At 42.6% G+C, this 21,971-nt stretch overlaps 3 protein-coding genes and 1 long non-coding RNA gene across 6 annotated transcripts in view; 2 read left to right on the top strand and 2 right to left on the bottom strand.

The window, feature by feature from the left end:
- LOC105027310 (melanoma receptor tyrosine-protein kinase) overlaps positions 1–4,879 on the top strand; it is a 36,203-nt gene extending 31,324 nt beyond the window's left edge. The window contains exons 20-27 of the mRNA XM_010899356.5: positions 65–250; positions 1,268–1,423; positions 1,568–1,643; positions 1,770–1,916; positions 2,362–2,459; positions 2,682–2,840; positions 2,953–3,049; positions 3,198–4,879. Of these exons, the coding sequence (XP_010897658.3) occupies positions 65–250; positions 1,268–1,423; positions 1,568–1,643; positions 1,770–1,916; positions 2,362–2,459; positions 2,682–2,840; positions 2,953–3,049; positions 3,198–3,532 (1,254 nt within the window). The 3' untranslated portion in view covers positions 3,533–4,879. The remainder of the gene's footprint in view (positions 1–64; positions 251–1,267; positions 1,424–1,567; positions 1,644–1,769; positions 1,917–2,361; positions 2,460–2,681; positions 2,841–2,952; positions 3,050–3,197) is intronic.
- A 676-nt stretch (positions 4,880–5,555) lies between these two features.
- Positions 5,556–13,681, bottom strand: rmc1 (regulator of MON1-CCZ1). The gene is made up of 20 exons (XM_010899358.5): positions 13,459–13,681; positions 12,964–13,040; positions 12,802–12,886; positions 12,654–12,710; positions 12,444–12,530; positions 11,548–11,688; positions 11,140–11,243; positions 10,922–11,011; positions 10,648–10,753; positions 10,395–10,503; positions 10,173–10,217; positions 9,983–10,036; positions 9,566–9,694; positions 9,308–9,414; positions 8,911–9,030; positions 8,720–8,797; positions 8,475–8,579; positions 7,979–8,047; positions 7,489–7,714; positions 5,556–5,727 (listed from the first exon to the last, which is right to left on the bottom strand). The coding sequence occupies exons 1-20, from the start codon at positions 13,564–13,566 to the stop codon at positions 5,648–5,650; spliced, it is 1,977 nt and encodes a 658-aa protein (XP_010897660.1). The 5' UTR covers positions 13,567–13,681; the 3' UTR covers positions 5,556–5,647.
- Positions 13,682–14,639: 958 nt separating this feature from the next.
- riok3 (RIO kinase 3 (yeast)) lies at positions 14,640–19,661 on the bottom strand. The gene is made up of 13 exons (XM_010899359.5): positions 19,626–19,661; positions 18,974–19,092; positions 18,635–18,777; positions 18,298–18,405; positions 17,821–17,930; positions 17,487–17,630; positions 17,214–17,341; positions 16,712–16,894; positions 16,424–16,583; positions 16,169–16,249; positions 15,993–16,082; positions 15,629–15,736; positions 14,640–15,336 (listed from the first exon to the last, which is right to left on the bottom strand). Exons 1-13 carry the CDS (start codon positions 19,659–19,661, stop codon positions 15,223–15,225), a joined length of 1,524 nt encoding a protein of 507 aa, XP_010897661.1. The 3' UTR covers positions 14,640–15,222.
- A 273-nt stretch (positions 19,662–19,934) lies between these two features.
- LOC109614885 overlaps positions 19,935–21,971 on the top strand; it is a 35,106-nt gene continuing 33,069 nt past the window's right edge. For 2 of the 3 annotated variants that reach the window (XR_004575092.1, XR_002195870.2), the window contains exon 1: positions 20,516–20,741. This is a non-coding gene — a long non-coding RNA (uncharacterized LOC109614885). Of the gene's footprint in view, positions 20,313–20,515; positions 20,742–21,971 lie in introns of those variants that run through there. The other variant, XR_002195871.2, reaches the window with a different exon arrangement.

The following is a 21,971-nucleotide window of genomic DNA, read 5'->3' as shown; positions in this document are numbered from 1 at the left end:
CACCCAGAAGTATTTCTGACAGAAACATATCCCGTGGAACATCGGCCATGTTGTCTATCGGCAGGAGGCCTATGTGATGGCCAGTGTGGAGCACCCCCACGTGTGTCGTCTGTTGGGCATCTGCCTGACCTCTACGGTGCAGCTCATCACCCAGATGATGCCCTTTGGCTGCCTGCTGGACTACGTCAAGGAGAACAAGGACCACATCGGCTCCCAGTGCCTGCTCAACTGGTGCGTGCAGATCGCCAAGGTGAGTGAGCCGGGGACGACGTTGCAGTGTTTGAGCTAATGTCCCCATATCTCTAATACGGTAACCATAGGTTCGAATACATGTAATTTAATAATTCTTTTGGATTGCTGAATATTCAGTGTGAGAAGTTGGAAAGCGTGCATTTTGCATTTGTGCATGTGTTTTAAAATAAAGAAGCATGCCCTATTTCAAGGTTCTGGGATTATTATAAGTTTTTGTTTGTTTAGTAAGCCAGCTCTTTTAGGTAAACTGAGCTAAAAGGGCTAGATAACCGAACAGGCTTGGAATACTCAGCAACAGTAAGACGAGCAAAGTGTTGCATTTTTAGGGAGTCCCATCTGCCGTCAACATTTGAGCAATTACAAATTGTAGCAAACAATACATTCACCAACACAGATTGTCTTTTTCCACTATTTGCCAGTGAGGTTCGCAACATATTTCCGACAATCTCTGAGATAGTCGATAATAACCTATTGTCTGATCCCCTAGCCCCACACTTGCCCTCTCTTCAGCCCCCTGGGTCAAAACAGAGCTCTCTTCCCAGCCTTGGTTCTAACCTGGCCTCGGGCTATTCTCCGTCTTGTAAAGTAAGCCTGCTGTGGGCCAATTATTTAATACACGGCGGTCTCTACCCTTTTCATGGCTTGTCTTGTTGTCTCTAAAAGGAACAGTCTTATTGATTTTACAGAGATATGGCTCAAAGCATGCATGAAAATCTATGAAGTTATAAGATATGATAAATAGTGTTTTTGATAAACATGGGTGAACTGGGCGTCTGTCAGCGGCAGTATTTTTACTCCTGAAGGTGAATGACGATTTGTGTCTTGACCATGTCATTTCTGTGAATCTACCCTCTCTCCACAGAAGTCAGCCACTCTAAACGCGATGACAATTTATAAAGTAATCCACAACCAATTTGAATGTTAGCCACACAGCGTCGATATTGGGTCCGCTTCGCTGTAGCAGTGTAAGTCGTCGGTGTCTAACGTTGTCACGACATCTCTGGGACGTCTGCAGGGGATGAACTACCTGGAGGAGCGTCACCTGGTTCACCGCGACCTGGCGGCCAGGAACGTTTTGGTGAAGACGCCTCACCATGTCAAGATCACCGACTTCGGACTGGCCAAGCTGCTGACTGCCAACGAGAAGGAGTACCACGCTGACGGGGGCAAGGTCAGAACGTGCTAATATTTTAAACAAATCCCATTTCCCTCCAGGGACAATACGTAAACGATAAGCACTGTGTAAATAATACCGTCACTCACTAAATGACGTGTCAGTCGTGAGTGAAAATGACTCCCAAGTCCTCACCCTAAGGTTCCCATTAAGTGGATGGCCCTGGAATCCATACTTCACTGGACCTACACCCACCAGAGCGACGTGTGGAGCTACGGTAAGCCCAAGCACACAAACGCCACAGCATGGCCTCTGAGGAAATACACAAAATCAACAAAAACCTCTGAACGACTACGGCGTGCATGAGAGGCTTTACCCCCCCCCCCCTCCCCCCCTCCCCCAGGTGTCACGGTGTGGGAGCTGATGACGTTCGGGTCCAAGCCCTACGATGGCATCCCGGCCACGGAGATCGCTGGCGTCCTGGAGAGAGGAGAACGCCTGTCCCAGCCCCCCATCTGTACCATCGACGTCTACATGATCATGGTCAAATGTGAGTCAGGTGCTCTGTAGATGGGGGTTTTCCCACAGACACCCACACACGCGTTTCTTTTTCTAGTCTTGTGGAGATAAGGAAAAGACAGAAATCCATGTTCTCGATGCCCTTACCTGAACCCAAATAACCTTAAACCTTCATGCCTAAACCTGACCGTAACCCTCATTCTTACACTGAACACCGATTAGAGGTTTTATGCTAAATCAAACTCCTAAACCAGAAATTGCCGTTTTCTAGCAGGGACTGGCTGTTAGGACTTCTCTCAAGCACGCACGCACGCACAGGTATATACTGCCAGACAGACAGAGACACACACACACAGGTATATTCCGCCAGACAGACAGAGACACACACACACACACACACAGGTATATACTGCCAGAGAGACAGAGACACACACAACACACACCCCAAGTGTGATGTCTTACCTCCCATGCCTCAGGCTGGATGATTGATGCTGACAGCAGACCGCGGTTCAGGGAGTTAATTGCTGAGTTCTCCAAGATGGCTCGGGATCCGTCTCGCTACCTGGTCATTCAGGTAATAAACATTTCTAATAGTTGGTTCAACTCTTATGCTTGATGGGAAAGGAATGGTGTGCATCTGAATGGGATCAGTGAACAGGAGAGAGAAAAGAACCAATGATTGTTTACATAATTCAGTTTCTTATCAGAGCCTTTGATAGCTGAAACACCATTTATTTAAAATAAGAATAGAAAATGTCACTCGTAATGTCCTTCACCCTAAATGTGCCACATTCAGGGAGACGATCGCATGTACCTGCCAAGTCCAACGGACTCCAAGTTCTACCGGACCCTGCTTAGTACATCAGGTGACACTGGAGATGTAGTGGATGCTGAGGAGTACCTTCTTCCCTATAAGGTCTTACCCAATGGGCCCACTGAGAACCACAACTCTGGGGTACGCGTACGCACACGCACGCACACGCACACGGTTACACATGCAAACCTACATACATACATAGGTTCACACACACCGCTTATGTTTGATTGTCCCTTTCTTCTCGACAAAGAATTGCCAACTAATGCGAGAGAACAGTGTGACCCTTCGTTACATCACTGACCCCACCCATGGGGGCTCGATGGAGAAGTGTTTCCCCTTCCCTCCAGGTACAACACAATACAAAAGTTATTCACGTAACTTGGAGTTTACACTTTGAAACATTAACGTACGAATGTGGCATTAAAAACAGTTTGCCAGAAGGCATCCTCGCTGCTCTGCACTCTGTATGTACTCAACGTTCTGTGCATTGTCTAGAATACATCAACCAGAACGGGAGCCGCAGGCTTTCGGACGTCTTCAATCCCAACTACGAGGATCCCAGCGAGCAGGTCTGGTGTATTAGGCGCTCCTCTTGGGACAACCAGGATGTTAAGGTACCCAGCATTCTGCCGCGTGTCCCAGAGGGGCCAGAGTACCTCAACACAGGCCGCAGTACCCTCCCTCGCTCCTTTGGTGAGAGTATGGACAACCCAGACTACCAGGAATGCTTTCTGCCCCCGGCCACACCCACCACAAGCCACTTCCTGCCTGCAGCAGAAAACCTGGAGTACCTTGGCTTGAGCGCTCCTGTGCACGCCCCTGTACGCTAGGAAGGTTCCCTCCACGCTGAACAGGAGACTGACAGACGTTGGAGTCTAAAGAAACTTGGATGGGGGACCGTTGTAGGACTTGAATTACATTTTGTAAGAATTCAAGCGTGGCTGTCCCTGTACTTCTGGGCCTTCTGCGTCAGTGTTGGTGGTTGAGATGAAGCAGCACTTGTAAAAAAAAAAAGATGACGTACGTCGTGGACTTAAGCTGTTGAAAAATGCTTACTCTTTTTCGAATTCATCAAGCAACCACCCGCCTGGACACCTTTCAGTGACTTTCAGAAGAATGAGCCAAAGCCTCGACATCAGAGTTATGTCACGTGATTTGTACACTGTTGTTTGTCCCGTCCGGGTCAGGGGAGTGGAACACTTGTTTTATCATTTTCTTGCTATGAAATGTGAATATGGAGAGAACTGAGACAATAACCACTAAGGCAGTAGTTGACACTGTGATGAAAGATAATGCCTGTATTACACACTTGAATGCTGTCACTTCATCTGTATAGAGTACTGAAAACTACCACCAGTAAATAATGATAACTTTTGGAAAATAACACAAAACTGGTGGAGATCAACGCATGCGTCATTTACAACAAAATATTAGGTATTTATTCAGGCCTGATGAGAATTATCATTGCTGTAGTGAACATTTTAAGTCATACAACACACAGGTACTTCCCTGTAGAAGCACAAATACGCATGGACACTACATAATGCTTCAACGACACACATATAGCCAAAAGAAACTGGACACATTTATGGTACATAATTATGTTGATGCTTTATCATGTGGAAGGCCTTACTCTGGTACAGTGTTATAACACTGCATGGTAACTGTAACCAAGTATTTGGTTGAAAGTTGTCACAAAGGACAAGTGACATAAGAATGATTTCAAATGTCTGTACCTGAATATAGAAATATGGGGAACAGTCACAAAGCTACACTCTTAACATGCTCTGCACTAAGAATGTTGTCGTTAAAAAGTGTTAAATACTGTATTAGTTACTATTTGTCATTGTCAACTATGGATCTAACTTACTACTGTGAGTGAAAGTCTGTCATGTACAGTATTGTTTTTATATTTTTACATAATTTATGAAGATGTAAAAATACTGATTGGGACCATGCAGATCTTCACCGGGTTAACTGAACCCTGACATTGTTTGAAAGCTAGAAATGTTTGCATTATCTAAAAAGAGACCATCATCATTATTGTTTTTGAGTCTAGCTATGTAAAATGTTTTTAAATGTCATACAGACTATTAGTTTGGGATAATAATAGCCTAGATTCAGTCACTTTGTAAAACTTCGGCACCTCTAACAATACAAAAATGTTGTTCACGTTTCTTTCTTACCCACTTTTTTCCCTCATTTTCAAATGTCACCAGTCTTAAACAATGTTTGCAAAAAGGTTGGATATTTGTAAGTCAACGAGCATTCTCTAGAATTCCCTTCACTGTGACTCTTTTCCATTTGGGCAGTCTCTTATCAGAACAGATTGGAGACAGCTTTAGCACTGTTTGGTGAATGTGTATATTACAGAGTGGTTAGAAGGTCATTAGAAAGTAGTGATTTTCCCAGCTTATTTCAAGTTCAACAGTTGGTAATAGTGGAACTACTATACTCTCTTTGAGCCATTTTAATGAAACTCTTCTGGACATTACCATCTTTATATCCTGTGTTTTATCTATACCTGCTAGCATCTGTTTGAATTGTGCCTCATATACAAAGTCATAGATTCTGCGCTGGACACTGATTTAAAATAAAGGAAAGCCAGTGGATTTCTCTAAAAAATATAATAAGTGTTATCCTTTGTGTATGAGTTCATTGTCAAAATATTTATCAGCTTTTCTATCAGTCGAGACAGTGTAAGCTTCTATTGGTGTTTCCAACCCATAACCCATGTCCATTAGGTACAAAAAATGACAATAGAGGGAAGGACACACTAAAGAACAGGGACCGTATTAGTCAGGATTATTTTGTTAAGCACAAGCACAAGCATAGCCTATAAGAGAACATTGGTAGAATATGTACAAATTATTTTATTAGGATGTTTTCAACAATTATTTACAATAAGTTATTGGGCTTGAGGAAAACATGAAATATGTGACAACTCAAACTGTAGCTGGCTTCATGAGTGCTTGCTCCCCAAAAACTTGCTTGAAGTATACAATGTGTTCCTCACAGTGCTCACCTATTGGACAATCAAAACAGCGTATTAGGTCAAAGGTTCAAGGTCAGTCATTGCGTTCCACTAGCTGATGTGTGGAGTCATTTATTTACTGTATAGTCATATTGGGCCGGTTTCACAGACAGTTCAAAGCTACTCTATTGATCTTGATTATTTCAGTCCTAGAATAGACTTAACCTGTGTCTCTGAAATCAGCTCTTAATGTACAAGATATTCCTTTATGGAGGAGCCATTCATTCCCAGGTGTATTTACATACATGTTGGCTATGTTTTTAGCATTGATACTGTTTGTCCATATTTTATACATTTCCATGTATTAGCAGAACGGAAAGGCAAGCACACAAAAACAGCAGGCAGGTTAGCTCACCGGGGCTATTGCGAATGAAATAGGCCACCAGATTATTGCCAGCTGCTCTTAATTGTGACCATAATTGATCGCCTGATAATCGCTCCATAACACAGAAGTTCAGGGTTATGTCCTTGTTGCAACAAAAATCATTCATGATAAACGCTTACATTCTTTTGGGTGTTATCATTAACAACAACATACAACATAGTAACATGCAATTAACATGTAATCCTAATCTTAGTAGCACATTAAGAGGTATTGCTGTAGCCAGCATGGCCAGTTTAGCCTACTGGTGACATTCCCTCCAGCTAGCTTCAGCACATATAAACATGTACCTATTGTTCCTGGCTTAACCTGACCACCTATTTGGGGCAAAGTTATCAAATATGAATCCGACACAGGGCACTCACTCATTCATTATTGACAACAATCAGCATTACCAACATCTCAGCCACATTGTTGAGCCAGCATATGTTCTCTTCATTCACTACAAAAAGTCAGAGTCAGAATAGAGCTGTAACCAGAAAAGGAACCAGGCAAGCCTAGTTCAGCCAGCCCACAATTATAAGTGACAAACGTTGTTGCCCTCACTGGATTCGAACCCGGATCTCCCACATGAGTGGCTGTCTTTAATCACTAAACCATGATGCTATACGCATGTCCAGTGTTGGTATAGCATCTGGACTTTAGATCATGTTGGAATATTTCGCTATACACCATTGAGTATTGTGTTAAACTGAATAACGTTTCTTAAGTTTACCTCCACCACCAATAGCATCTATGAACTGCATGGCTTTTGCCACTGTCCATTTTAACAGCTAATTTGCCAGTAATAGACTAATTGTATCTAACTTACTACTTGGAATAGTCATAAGATTTGAGCAATTTCTAGCGAGACTCGTTTACTGGCCAAGGGATTTTTATTTAGTCTATATTACCCCAAAAATCATGCACGGACGCAGAAATCCACCAGAAATAGTCGCAATAAAGCCATGCACAGTTTTATTTTAGGCTTACTATAAAGCAGCTACTGAAGGTTGTAGCCAGTGAAGTTCTCTGTAACAAATCCTAATGCACAATTTGCTTTCACTGTAACAAGACTCGAACGCGGGACCTATTAGTTGCAGGTCCACAGCTCTAACCACTATGCTATAACAAGGGGCAGTCAGTCAGTCATTCATTCAGTCAGTCAGTCAGTAAGAGACATTCGCTCTTTTTAGCCGGCTCCGCTTATGCAGTCCGGCAAAAACACAGGGTTTACACTGGTCCTTCGACCGACTGGTGTGGACAGATCAAGCAATCTGACCTATGACAACGCGACTCCTACGCAAGGACGTTCTCTTATGAGGGTCTGTTCACAAGGGGAAATGGAGGCAAGTTTCCGCTTCCGTCCAAATGTCCCGGTATCCCCTCACCTGGGTTGAAGCCGGGGCTGCCCCGCAGACGAAGGTTTCTCTGCTCAAAGAACCTGAAGATGGTGTAGAAGAGCATCTGGTCAGCCGTCTGACGCGCGGCGTCCAGGAACTTGCGAGCAGAAATGTTGTCGTGGCCACCCACACTACGGATGAAGCGCAGAGCACCCAGCACCTGCTGCTTGGACAGCAGCACCTCCACAATCTCATCGTTGGCCGTGGACAACCTCTGTCAAACATGTTGATGTGTCACGTTATAGATCAGCATGCCAAATACGAAGTAATCTGATGATGCAGACTTCTATAATGCACGAGCAGACAGTGACATTAAAGGTCTAGAATATCACATTGACTGAAGTTAGCAAGGTGCTGTTTGTCCAATAATTGGCTACGGACGAGAATTTCAAATGGGACCTATTGAAATACAATCTGTGATTCTTAGTATGTTCTGTGTGATAGTCATTGGCACACATGTCTGAGGCGTGTCTCCTACCTTTAACATGTCCAGGGACAGCTGGTGAGCAGGGGGGTATGTGCTTTCTAGAGACAGCAACAAACAGGCCTTATAAAAGGAGACAGTACAGATTACATTAATTAAACAAACAGTAGAGATCCCACAGTAACAAAAGTAAATAAGCAACCATTATTAGTCTCAAAATGTGCCCTTTACAACACACTGCTGGGACAAAACGGGATTACAGGCAGGATAGATGCAGATTCCCAGACGTATATTGGATATACATATCACGCACGAAAAAATACCCAGGTCAAACCCAAGTCTAAATTATTTTAGATGTTTCCAGCGCACCAGAAAGAAAACAAAGAAAATTGATTCAAGTAGTTTAACGTGTATTTGAACTGGATCTGTTCGGTAGTGTCTGTAGCCATGTCAGCTCGCTATCCTCTGACATCAACTGAATACTTTTGTATACATTTGTATGACTATAAGAGCAGATAGCATTGAAATAGTTCAACTAGGTGTGACTCACCAGGGGTTTGGAGTCACTAAGAACATGATATTGTAGGAACTGGTGGAGCATGTAGAACAGGTTGTGTTGAACCAGCGTCTTAATGACCAGCTCATACAGATAATGCTGAGGAGCAAACAGGATAAAACAGACAAAACTCATATTTCCAGTATGGCACTTTAAAAAAAAGAAAATAAATTAATCTCAAAAATAAAACCAGAAAATCCAGAATAGATGATGATACAGCCCCAAGGGTTACTAAGCACCTGCACAGTGATCTGGAACTGGTTGAGGGAGCGTATGTACTCCATCAGCACTGCGATCATACATCTGTGAGACATGTCCTGTCGGATGGGTGAGAGAACATACACGTCCTGTCAGCAGTGGAGGACACAAAACCATTCAGAGAAGGGAAAAAAAAGGCAGCCATTTGAAATGCGCTTTTTGCCTTCATCACCTTATTCTCCGTGAAGGTGGACAGAACATGGGTGTACATGTCTGACTGGTCGATAACCGCCTGTGTCCGGACGGGCCTCTCCCGAGGTGCGCTGCCTCGACTGGGACCAGACTCCATAGCCTGGGGAGGGGGACATTACCCCAAAGGACAAGTTAGTGGGCTACAGCCCTGATCTAGAATGATCTAGTCACAGACATCATTTAAATTAAGTAAGCAGAGCTGTTGAGCGGGGTCGTGTCGGATCCTGATCTTTGACTCTCCTTGGTGTGTCCAGACTACGTCATAACTACTAACTGGACGCAACTGGGAAGTGTGGCATTTCAGTCAGTGTCCAGACAGTGCTATCTGGAGCAGCATGAAGTTTAGCCATTGCCGTGTCCCTGTAGACCGTACTTACCAATGTGTAGGTCTGCTCCGCCTCAAGATACTCTTTGTAGACCTGGTTGAGTTTGTCGAAGACTGTGGCAACCACAGGCAAGTTCACCTTACCCCCCCCGTTGAGCACTGACACACACAGAGAGAGATTCGACGCTATTAAACGGGCTTTAGGGTTCACTAATAACATACAACCTCCACTTCCTATTTGATTAGGGTTTGCTTGCTTCAGAAACCACAAACGTAGTGTCTCCTAAATGGTTTCACAGGGCACTCTTACTTTGGGAACACACAGACAGGATGACCATCTTGCAGTCTCGTCTCCGCAGAAGGAAGTCCATCAGCTTTCCCTTGTCTGGCAGGAGGTTGACAGCCGGGGGGAGCCTCACCTGCAGATACCACAGATACCCTGAAGAAGGGGGAGGACCAAGCACAGGTCAGGCACCTATCAGGGAGACCCTCAATCTCACCTGGAAAACACACGTTTTAGCCAAGAGTTCCGGATGGGTGCAAGCAACGTGCCAAGCATTCTGTTTGGCCTACCGGTGGTGGTTCTACCACATTACAACACACCCGTCTCATCTTTTCAGAGCCACATGAGGGGTCGAGGGCCAGTGAAGGCCCATGGTCCAGATGAACACAGACATTTGCAGGTAGGTAGTGGGCAAGGGTCAGACGTGTGACTGCTTTCACTCACCTTCGCTTGCACTGATGATTATGTCCGGTTGAAAGACGCTCCAAGATGAGGAGTCTGAAGGTCAAGGAAAGCCTGTTTCTTTTCTCTCCCGGTAAAACCACCACTTACCATCTCCATGCTGGCCAACACAACGGCATTCTGACCAGCGTTGCGGCCGATTATATAGCAGATGACGCTCCAAAAAGGATACAGAGCTCACAGGGCACAGGGGGCTGGGTGGGGACGGCAGCTGGACCTGTGGGTACAGGAAGAGGGACAGTTGGCTTCCGACCATAAGGGAAAATTGTACTGATTTTATTTATTTATTCTTTCAGAAATGACACCAAACTGTGACGTGGCGGCCCGGCTGAAGTCACAGACAGGCAGTCAGTAACTAAAACACCCAAGCAGGTGGTTAGGGCCGGCATGGTACCTGTGAGGGGGATTCTGTACGGGTGGATGGAACGAGCAGGCAGCACTGGCTGGTGGACATTCAGGGCACAGTCTGGCTCCCGCAACTTGATGTCAAATATAATGGAGGTCTGGAATAAAGAACATAATCTAGATTCAATTAGGACTGAATGGCTGATGTACCACCTCAGCGCAAAGGACCCTCAGCTGAGGGTTCTGACAAAGAGCTCTGACAAAGGGTTCTGATGCCCTGAGGGCTCTGATGCATGACTCACCTGAGAGCTTTGATGATGGACCACCACCAAGTTATCTACCACGTTCAGGGCAAACTTGCCCGTGGTATTGAGTTTTAATACATTGGTCTTCTTACAGGATCCCTCCCTGCAAACAACATTTCAACAGTGAAGACAGGGAGCAATAAAATGAATGACTCCAGTCAAGAGAAATAACTCTGCATGTTATGATGATATGATAGTAGCAGGATGTTTTTAGGGTAGTGTAGGATGGATTTTAGGGTTAGGAACATTGTATATGAAATGTACGAGGTACCTGGGTAGGTGATAGAGAACCACCTCTGCACAAGGGCTGTTGGTAGTTCTGGAGTGATGTTTCAGATACATCACATACAGCTGGCCGTAACTAGGAGAAAATGTGAACAACAACTCTTAGCTTCCATAATGCTTTGTGCAGTCAAATGAGCTTTTACTTTTTTTTAATCAAACAAATGATGAGATTTCCATTCGCACACAGAAAAAAAAAAAACATACATGGTGGCCACAGCAATGTCTCTCTCTGATAGACTGAGCTTGGCAGGTTTGGGAACCACTGGGAGCTCGATCTCAAACTTCGACATTTTAGACATGGTCCCACTCTGGAGGGACAAATAAACAACAATACATAAGATAAAAACAAATATATTCAGAAAACATCAACATACAAGGTAAAAACATCAAAGACCAAGAGCTAGATAACAACAGTAAGCACAGACCGCATATTTTAATTAAATGAATTATATCAAATGAAGAGCAAACCAATCAATTCTAATATTCAGTGCAGATATTTAGCAACTGTAAGATGAGATGAACATGAACATTTGATGGATTACTTAATGTCTCATAGTGTCAGATTTATAACATGTTTGAGACCTCAATCAAATATCGGTTGTGACCACTCACTTTAAAAGCAAACGGCTGCAGCACATTGCCTTGCACCGTGGTGGAGAGCAGGATTACAGCCGTCTCAGGACAGTACATGTACCAGTTCACATTGATACTCTGGCTCTTCAGCAGCTTCAGGCTGCGCTTGTCAGGAAGCACCTAAATATAGACAGCATCTCAATGAACTTCATCTGTGTAATATCAGCGTAACTCTCACAAACCCACTTATCTAAAACTGCTAGAGCCTAACAGACATCTGGTTTATATTGCTTTTCCAAAGGTACAGTTCTACTTTGGACCAAATTATGCAACATATTCCAACTATGCTACATTGAGACCTCTAGTGGTTGTAAATTGAATTAAATAAACCAAGTTAACCAGGGTTAGGCAACCTGGATGGGGGTGGGGGCCACAGATATTATGTACTGGACATCAAGGGGCCACAGATAACTTGGAATAACATCAGGGGTCCGCAGTCATCAGGGGGCTAAGGAATAACTTTTTAACAAATACTTAGAAGTAAACTAGGTCTGATGCTAGTTCACGTATATCTGGGCAATTTTAAAATATTGATATCTGCTGTTGACAGATTAAGTCGGAAAAGAGGGCAAAAAATACAGCTAAAAAGTCTCTAAATAGTTTTCTGTTCATCAGTTGAGAATTCTGACAACGGAACAATGTGATATACTCCTATTTAGGAAAAGTAATGGAAGGAGGAGGGCCGCCAGTTGCCCTTGCCTGAAGTAAACTCTTCTTCATACTATAACAATGTTTATGTATAAGAAATTGAATTTAAAGAGAAATTTGATAGAGAAATGTGCTCCAATGCATTAACCTATGGAACAAGGAGGGTGCAAGCTAAAATAAAGTTATTTTGGCCCATTAAACACATATTACACATGAAAAAGATTTACCTGGTAGAACTCAATTCCCTGGTCAGTGATGAAAACAATTTCATTCCAGTTGGTCCAACAGAAGCCCAAAACACTAGCATTCTTCGTCTGTCAATAAAACAAAAGCCATCTCAAAAAGAAAATCAAAACCACAACTATAGAAGATTTACTCACGCTAAGACACTTGCTTTTGATAACTTTAAACACCTGGTAATGAATTTGTTTGCATACCTTACATTCCTGGGAAAATTCCAAATGAGGAAAATCTGGCATAAAATTTATAAAATCCTATGATAAAACAAAGACATTGATTAGGCCATGAAAATGGGTAAAAAAAACAACACAGTGATTAAACTTGAATTATTTCAGTAGTGCTTACCACAGACTTGGGAGTTCTCTGGACTGCCAAAATCTTATTCCCAATGGAAAACTTAATGCACTTCACTTCTCCTTTGTCATCCATTCTGCAAAGAAAATGTACATTGTCGTATAAGAAAGCATCATCATTATCATGATCGCAAGATACCTGTCATTATTGTACCTGAAGGCAACTGAGCTTTTGTCGTCTGGCCCTTTAACCACAACCCCTGTGGCACCTCCTGAACGCACTGCAAACACCTGGGGAACCAGAGAAAGATCAGTTAAAGCGCAAGGAGGGGGTAAATATTACAACGGGTAATAGAATGAAGGTTACTCTTCTTCTTGTCTGACTCTTTAACAGAAGAGAGACATCTTATGGTTGACTGTCAAGTTTACTAATGAATCAGTGCCTCCTTGGTCCCATATTATTCCGCCATAGTACTGTAAGGCTTCTCATACTGAAAACTTAAGACCATCAAAAAGACGCAACATCGAGATCAAGGAAGTTGACAGCCACTCTCATCTAGCAAACAGCCTTTTGAAAACACTACTCCCATTCATAAAGCACTATCGTCAACATTAATCATGAAAAGGGCAAGCTACCTATAACTCATAAATGTGTCCTGTTAGCAATAATGTGGGTAACTAGCCTTGGCTATTGTAAGTTAGTATGTACCTGTTTGTTTGCTTCGTCGAAAAACACATTGTTGACGCTCGAGGCATTTTCAAATTGCACAGGGTTTTCACACAGTTCTAGATAGTGTTCCTCACTCATTATGAGCATGAATTGTTGCTATTGTGTCCTGACGTTTTCAGAGTTTATGTAGCATTTAGGAAATGATCTACCCTACTGTAAAGTAAAACCCAAAGCTGCTCTAGGACAAGTTCCGGTTGGTAAATCATGTGATAGGCACGTGAAACCCTAGTATCCCCTTCTTCCTTTCAAAATAAAAGCCTTTCGTTAAACTCTGAAATCGAACGCCCAGTAAAAAAATATACCATGCTGGCCCTATATAGTCGAAGAATTGCAAGTATTAAGTTAGAACGCAGTTAATCCGTCCTAAAAATGTTACGCATCCATTATATTTGGATTAATATGTATTGTCCAAACCATTTAAAATAATACATTAAATGAACGCTTAACAGAACGCTTAACCTCAGCATCAGTTCATAGGAGACAATCAGATCTTTACTGACAAATTAGAGACTTTTGGATCCAACTGCAGTGTCTTTGTGAGACATGTCCTATGCATGCACAGTTCCCTCCATGATGGTGCTTTGCTGATGGTAACATGGCCTTGAGGTCACCACCCAAATTAGATGGTTTGGGATTAGTGAGACCACAGAGTGAAGCACAATCAGCCAACAAGTATGCAGTACAAGTGGGAACTACTGTGTGACTGTTAGAAAAGCATTCCAGGTAACTACCTCATGAAGATTGTTGAGAGAATGCCAAGCGTGTGCAAAGTTCTCATCAAATCAAGCTACTTTGAAGAATTTATAACTGATAGTGTACATACTGTGTAGACGACTAAATCAGACTTGTCAGAAATTGGCTGTAAGTTCCGTATTTTAAATACTTTTTGTGAGGTTATCATTCATTGTCTTTATATCTACCAACTCCAGTATACAATTACTCAATGTAGTTCTCTAACAGTTGTGAACACAGTAGGTCTTATTTAGCTTCAGACAGAAGATGGGTGATCTAAGCCTCAAACAGATTGAGTGAGTCAAAAAGAACTGTGGACAGGGCTTTGTCAACAGAGTTACACAGATTGGTCAAGTAAAGTTGGTTTATTTGCCAATTTAGTTTTTCTGCACCACTTGTCCAGAGTGAGGAAAAATTCATGACAAAGCGCAACTCATTGTTTGTTTATTTCCACCATAATATTGCATTTACAGACAGCAAACAAAAACACCAGTCTCCTTTTAAGATCAATGGACCTTGATGCACCACAGAGACAACAACAAACTCATTAGGTCTTCATTCATGACAGATCATTTATCGTGATTTAAAAAAAAAAATGCAAGCACCAGATTTGTTCCGTTCATAAGATAAGGCAAAGCTTTTCATTCAAGCTCAGCTTACTTGTGAAGGGAACTGTTGGTTACTATACCATGTCATTTAAATAATAAGTTATTGTGTGTGTGTGTGTGTCTGTGTGATACATGTCATCCAGCCCTGCAGGTGTCCCTATCCATTCCACCCACAGCCGTAGGTATGGAATGAGACATTGACATCTCACAGAGGTGGATTGGAGGCTTATTAGTCCACTGAGCCCAGTGCAGACTATGACGCCCTCATGGGATGCAGTGACCTTTTCATCTCCTGCATCCCTCGTTGTTGAGAGACCATGGGGCTTTACACACTCCCATTCCCTCAGACAGAATCACCAAACAGGTTCCGTGCAGCTATTCATGGGGTCGAACACACAGGTCGCTAATCATCCTCATCGTGTAACAGGGGTGGCCCACCGTCACTGGTGCTGGAGGCGTACGTTTTCTTGCCTCTTCTCTGCACATGGTCCTCGTTCCTCTTCTCCAGTGCCTCGATCTAGAAGTGCCAAGCGAGGACAGTGTTGACACAAAAACATAGGCGCTGGGGATCCTAGCTTGTGAAATTCACCATGTGACAAACATGCATCTCATTCCTGTTGTATGGTGGGTAATATATAATTTGTTCTAGGTGGTTAATACGTAACACTGTAACATCAGGTTTGTCTTAACTGCTTTGGAATTACTTCATAATATAGGCTTGATTTGATGGATTAGGGACACATTCTAGTCTAAACATCCCTACCACACAAAGAGCCTTTAGATAACACGAGAACCCACTATAAACTGACCTGCACTAAGAAGTCTGCCTCGCTGTCACCCGTGAGCTCCAGCCCAGACACAACGTTGAAGAGTTCGTATGGGTTCATGGTTTCTGACACCCCACCCTTCTGGAAGAACTGTGACGGAGGGATAAGAATACTGAGTCTAAAAACCGCCCAGCTTTTTAGGACTGATAAAAAAAAAATAACTATGAATAGCACACAGACATTCACTGAAAATTCTTGAAAGATAGAGAAAATTTGAATAGATCAACAACAATAAATACACGACTGAACAGATATTATTACTGTGCACTATATGTATACTTCATGATATTTCAACTGAAGCATTACCAAAGCCATGAACCATGTTTTACCAAAGCCATGATCTTACCGTGGACACATTCCGGCAGTCCCTGAACAGGAACTCGAGGCCGTGGGGGTGAGTAGGCTCGATGGACTGGCTCACGTCAATCAGCCAAACCTACAAGAGAATGACATCACACTCACTGAACAGAGGTCAAATCCACTGTAGTGCCAGTTCTCCACGAAGACGGACTGCTTTTGTACCTTTCCCTCATGCCACAACATGTTGTATTCGCTCAGGTCAGCGTGGACAAGGTTGCATTCCATATACAACTGATGCATCATCTAGTGGGGCAGAGACACAGCAAGGGCCAATACGATTATTTAAATAATGATCAGAAAAGGCATATTCAGAGGCTACTCATCTGGAAATAGGGCCCACAACTGAACGTCCTAGTAAAGGTATGTCAACTTCAAAAGTCTCTTTTCATTTGCAGATTACGCTGAAGCGGAACTTACATGAAGCACTTGGTAATAGGCTTTCTTCATGTCCTCCGAGCTCAGCATGGCATCCTTCAGCTTGGGTGCCGGCACGTGGTCCTTGCCAATGAATGACATCACCAGGATGTGCTTCTTCAGAACCACTACCTCAGGGCATGGGATATCAGCGTTTTTCATACTGATGGCATACATACAAAAGTAGAAAAAAAAATGTATTCCAGTGCTTTATGGCTACTACACATTTCATTTTAAGAGTTTAGACACCTGAATTGGTTATTGGGGTTTATAAATAACATCACCACCCACCGGGCCAGGTTGTGCATCTCCTTCTCGGCCCACAGGCGGATGACCTTGCGGGGGTTCAACTTGCTGAAGCGGTCCTTGAAGCGGTAGTCGTCCTTGATGTACTTGTCACGGTTCTTGAACTCGTTGAGTGTGGTCTTGAAGACCTTCAGCACACATTCATTTGGGACAGCCTTGTCCTCCATGCTACAAGATTACAAAAACACGACATAGCGTGACATACCAACCTAACTAAAACTCACATAAAGACATCTAGTGAACTAGTTCTTTACCAAAATGAGTAAACACATCAAAATAGCTACTATATTGTACTATAACCAAGGCTAGATTAAATATTGCTACATTGTAAATACAATATGCCCTAACCTTAGGCAACCATAGTTGCTGTGTCATTTATTTAGCCTGATCGGACTCAGCCATGTATGCAAGGAACGCCTTGGGTAAATCAACCTTTGTTCAGGCAAGTCAAGGCGTGGGATCTTGTGCCACGACGCCGCTCCCTCACCTGCCCCCAGCCGCGTGGAACACCACCGACTCCTTCCCAGTGCTGATGCAGCCATTGATGTTCTCCAGGACTCCCGCATTCACCATCTTGTACATGAGAAGACGGGTTTTCGGGTCCACCGCTTGTTCCTGCAAGCGACAAAAAGTGGACCAAAAGGGCAAGGAGGCGAAAGGGGCGGACAGTTAAGACAAAAAAACAAAACACAGGGGCGTACTGAAGCATGAACTACATGGTCCCTCTGGACGGGACATGACACTGTTTGACCAGACTCACGGCGGTGGAGTGCTCCTTTTTCTCATGCAGCCTAGAGCTGCGCCGCTGCTCAGAGTAGCAGTGTTGCTTCAGGGAGTTGTACACCTGATTGGAGAGCTTCAGGTCCATGCCGAGCCCGTCCCCCACATTCACCTCCGGAGCAAACTGGGAGAACAAGCCATAAAAATAAATATACAACTACGCCGGACGGCTGACTGTTTGGGACGTCTACGCGATTGTGTGCGGACAAACGCGTCATTCAAAACAGCCACTTAACGACACTGAATACGCCTGATACAGTTTCCTGACAGGACGGTTGAATCGAGCCAAGCGGTGAATGGGTTATAGCTCTTACATTGTCCATGCGTGAAGTGTTCTTTCTGCCGCACACCACCTCGTCGTGCTTTGTGGTGATGTTCTTTCCTTTCCCGGTGAAGCCTTTCCTTGGCGTTGTCATGGGTTTATCTGGAAGACAGCGAAAAAAGGTTCACATAGTACTGGAGCCGGACGTATCGTTCCAAGTCTATGTGGGCCCCTCAGGACCCCTGGTGATCGGGTTCGAGTCCTAGCTTGGTTTACGGTCTGTGCCCTTCATCTCCCTTACCCCTGCTTTCTACCACACGGTCAAGAAAATACAGGAAGACATCAGAGCTCCCGGTTTTCTTCCCGTAATCAACACAAGATGAACAATCAACTCAAATTTAAACAACTACTATTATCATTAGATCAACATCCACCAAGAGTCCATGACGAGACGTGTACTATCACCTGTGATCAGTATAGATCTATATGTATACAATACTTGTATTAAGGCGAAATGGTTGTCTTGTACCAGCTTTGTAGGGGTCATGGGGAGTGTCCTGCCAGTCAACTTCATCCTCAGAGCTGACACTGTCCTCGTAGGGATGCACCATGCGATAGTTCTCGAAGGAAATAGACACTGCAACAGTAAAGACCAATCATCTCAAATTCCCCATATTTTCACTCCAGAAACCTGGTTGTGCTTAACAAGATACAAAACCAGAGGCATTTGAGAACATTTGGCTAAAGAAATAAAAAATGTATTTGTTGGACAAGGCGTAGCTGTTTTCTACCTATTTTGTTCTTCCGTTAGGTGTGTTACGAACATGACACTATGCATCTAATAATGAACTTGTCTTTAGGCTTACATTTGCTATCCCCATTGAACTTCTTTTCTTCCGTGCGTAGCTGGGTGTCAAACTCCTTATCAAATTGCATCTGGAGCATCTGAGCCAGCATCAGATCACTGTCCGTATCTAGCGCTTCGCCAACATCTAGAACAACGCTGACACTAAAAACAAAAGACACCGTTTTAATTTCGGTTATCAACATGCAGTCACTCATTTACATCCAAAATAACCCAATGTCTGTACTGTGCTACTTCAAGAGGACACTGAAGTGGAGACGGTGAAGAGAAACGAATGTCCAAACGAGTTGAAGATAATCGCCATCAGACAAGTGGTGTGAGAGCTAATGATGGGACTTACTCTGGGAAATCAGGAAAAGCATTGCTTTCCTCATCCAGTTGCTTGGCCAGCTGCTCGCTCATGACGTCAGTGAGAGAGCAGACGGACACCGTTTTGGTTGTGGTGGCACTCCATGGACTCTGAAGGATCATTCATTCACATTAGCTAGTGACAGTGAAATCCATTACAGCATGACGCTTCCCTTTTCTAACATGTCGAAATAATGTGCGTTTGAATTAAACTGTAACTATTTACATAGTTGACACTGACTTGGTATCTAAGTTATTTAGATATGGCAGCCATGCGGTCAATCGAATAAGGCAGAAAAAGGCCAGGGACATGCCCAGACCTGTTTAAATGTACCTGCTTGCTAACTAGTTAGCCAACAAGCTAGCCCAACCAGTAATGAATTTGCCCAGATTTGAAGCATGTCTCCCTTTACAGGTTAGCTGTTTTTGGACACGAATCTGTCTCTTACTAATTGTTTGTTGGAATAACTGATTCCTTGTTGTTTTTAAAATGTTGGTCACGTACATGATCTGATCCTCTCATTCTGAGACGAGCCTTTTAAGGCATTTTGCCACGACGCGCCGGAGTTATATAGCCAACACATGTCATGCTAAGTTAGCAAACCAACTAGCTAGCTAACGATATATTTTATCTGTGAACTCACCTTCGGTCCTTCTGCAGTGACTCCCATTTTATCCATAATATCAATATGCAGTCAGTTTTAATCAGGCTACAGGAGTAAAAATCTGTTATAACTGATCCGATTTGGTTTAGGTACAGTACTTGTTATAAGATAGCGTTAGCGCAGTACAACAGGTAGTACTGCAATTCGTTGGTAACTAGGTAGTTGTTTAACAAAACCTAACGATGTTACTTTCTTGAATAATAATACTGTACACGTCAATAAAACCGGCTGAAGTTAATAAGCTAGATGTATGGTTTCAAATGTCATGCCACGAATTAACAGATTTAATGCTAAATAAGATGTAGAGCGAATGATCTGACTGGCATTCTTTTTGAATAAGAAAATTACGTAACCGACCGTTCTTGGTAAACAGACAAGGTTCAACCCCAGAGACTGTAGTTTTAAACCAAAGTTCCGTAGAATTAGATACAATAAGGAATATTACCCGGTTCAATTCACTAAAATACTTTCAAAATAAAAGCAATCCGTTTACTTGAACACAAGATCACAAATGGTGGCATATTTTGGCTTTTAAAAGATGCTTCGAGTTTCTCTTATCCTAACAACATTTTTTGTGCTGTTCTAGACGTTTCTTTTGTTATTTTAGTATTAGTACGGCTTATTCTGAAGTTACGTTCTAATGTGTTAATTCTCTGTCAACTTAAGGTGAGTACAAATAAAACAATATAATCAGTGTGTTGAAAAATGTAATTATGTAATAGTACCACCATGAAGGTAAATAGAAATGAGTTGACAATTAAAACTCAAAAGCATAAAGGGTTCACAGACATACAGGTGAAAGAGACAGGTAGGGAGTGGAGATGGAGAGAGATCATAAGTGGAATTTAATCGAATGAAGCATGGAGGATTGGACGACTACCCCAATACTCTAAAATGGAGCAAAATGTGTTGGAGGTCGTTATGGCAGAAACGAAGCTTTCCGAAACTAAGAGCAAATTGAAACAATTGGATCGAAAAAGGATTCACAGTTTCGAAACATCGCACGCAGGCGACATCTGCTGGCCAAATACGTGTAATGGAACAACAGTTAAGGAGAGCTAGACACGGTATCGACTCATGGAACAGGTGGAAAAGGTTCGTAAATCTGGAAATACACACCGCATTTGAGCGTTTTCATGCTAGCGGTATTTTCATGGAAATATCAGTTAACGAAAAGTTAACGACAATGCGGCAATATGACAATGTCAGGGATGTTACGGATACTGTCCGTAGATGCTTGACTATTAAAATATACTATAAAAGTTCTAGCCCAGGTGTTGCTCACAAATTGCGCATTTCACAAGGTAACGTTCATCAACTTGAAAATGTTCGCACACAGTAATATGACTTGACTTCCCTGTTTTCCGGGGACAATCCCCGTTTTTGGTGGCATGTCCCCGGCTGGAGTTGTCCCAGGAAATGTTCCCGTTTTTAACTGTGCGTTAAAAAGAGACCGCAAAGTGAAATAATATTTTACGTGGAAAAAAAGACCGGGTAGCAGAGCCATACCGGTTAACGTCTCAATTGCGCGGTGCTTGTTTTTAGCAAACAGAGGTGCTACTCGCTGTAGTAGCGTAATTCACTCTTCAGTAATGACTTGTTCACGCTAGTTTTAGAGAAAACTGCTGCGGGAAACTCAGCCAGAAGCTAGCAAGTGTCAAGTGAATCCACAACATCAACACAAACGTCTTTTTGAGACAGGTTTCAATATTTTAAATACTAGCTAGTGATGTTACAATGTCACAATGTATTATCATTAAATAGATAGACGATCTGCTGTACAATGTTTAGAATAGGTTATTCTAGCTAATGTTAGCTATGCAGAGGTTAGCTACTGTCTAGGTTAAACAATTTTCCCAAATAACATGCAGTTGACTTGCTATTTTGAAAATATGATCATATTAAATGAATGCACAATTAATTATGAGAATATTTATTTGTAGATTACAATTTTAATGATTTGACGTAATAAGTATTGTGAAAATATATTTATCTTCATGGATAACAATAGCATAATATAAAAAAAATTTCAGTCTTCATACAAATCATATTTGCATCGTTATAACATGCCCATTATTGAAATAACGATGAAACGGATTCAGTCATTAAACCATTCCAGATACAATGCTTCCTAATATGCAACAATATATGCTATTCTAGATCTAACCCACATAAAGAATAAATAAAAAATAATATATCTATGAATATATATCTTTTTAAAATAACACAATGAAAGAGTAAACTTAATAGAAAGAGCCCGCCAATTTATTATTACAAACAATGTTTTTGAGATAAAATACAAAAATGAGGCAAGCAATGGGAATC

Source organism: Esox lucius, chromosome 21, assembly GCF_011004845.1.
Source record: "Esox lucius isolate fEsoLuc1 chromosome 21, fEsoLuc1.pri, whole genome shotgun sequence".
In the NCBI taxonomy this organism is placed as follows: Eukaryota; Metazoa; Chordata; class Actinopteri; order Esociformes; family Esocidae; genus Esox; species Esox lucius.
The sequence above is the reverse complement of the archived record's forward strand: the minus strand, read 5'-3'. Positions and strand labels throughout refer to the sequence as shown.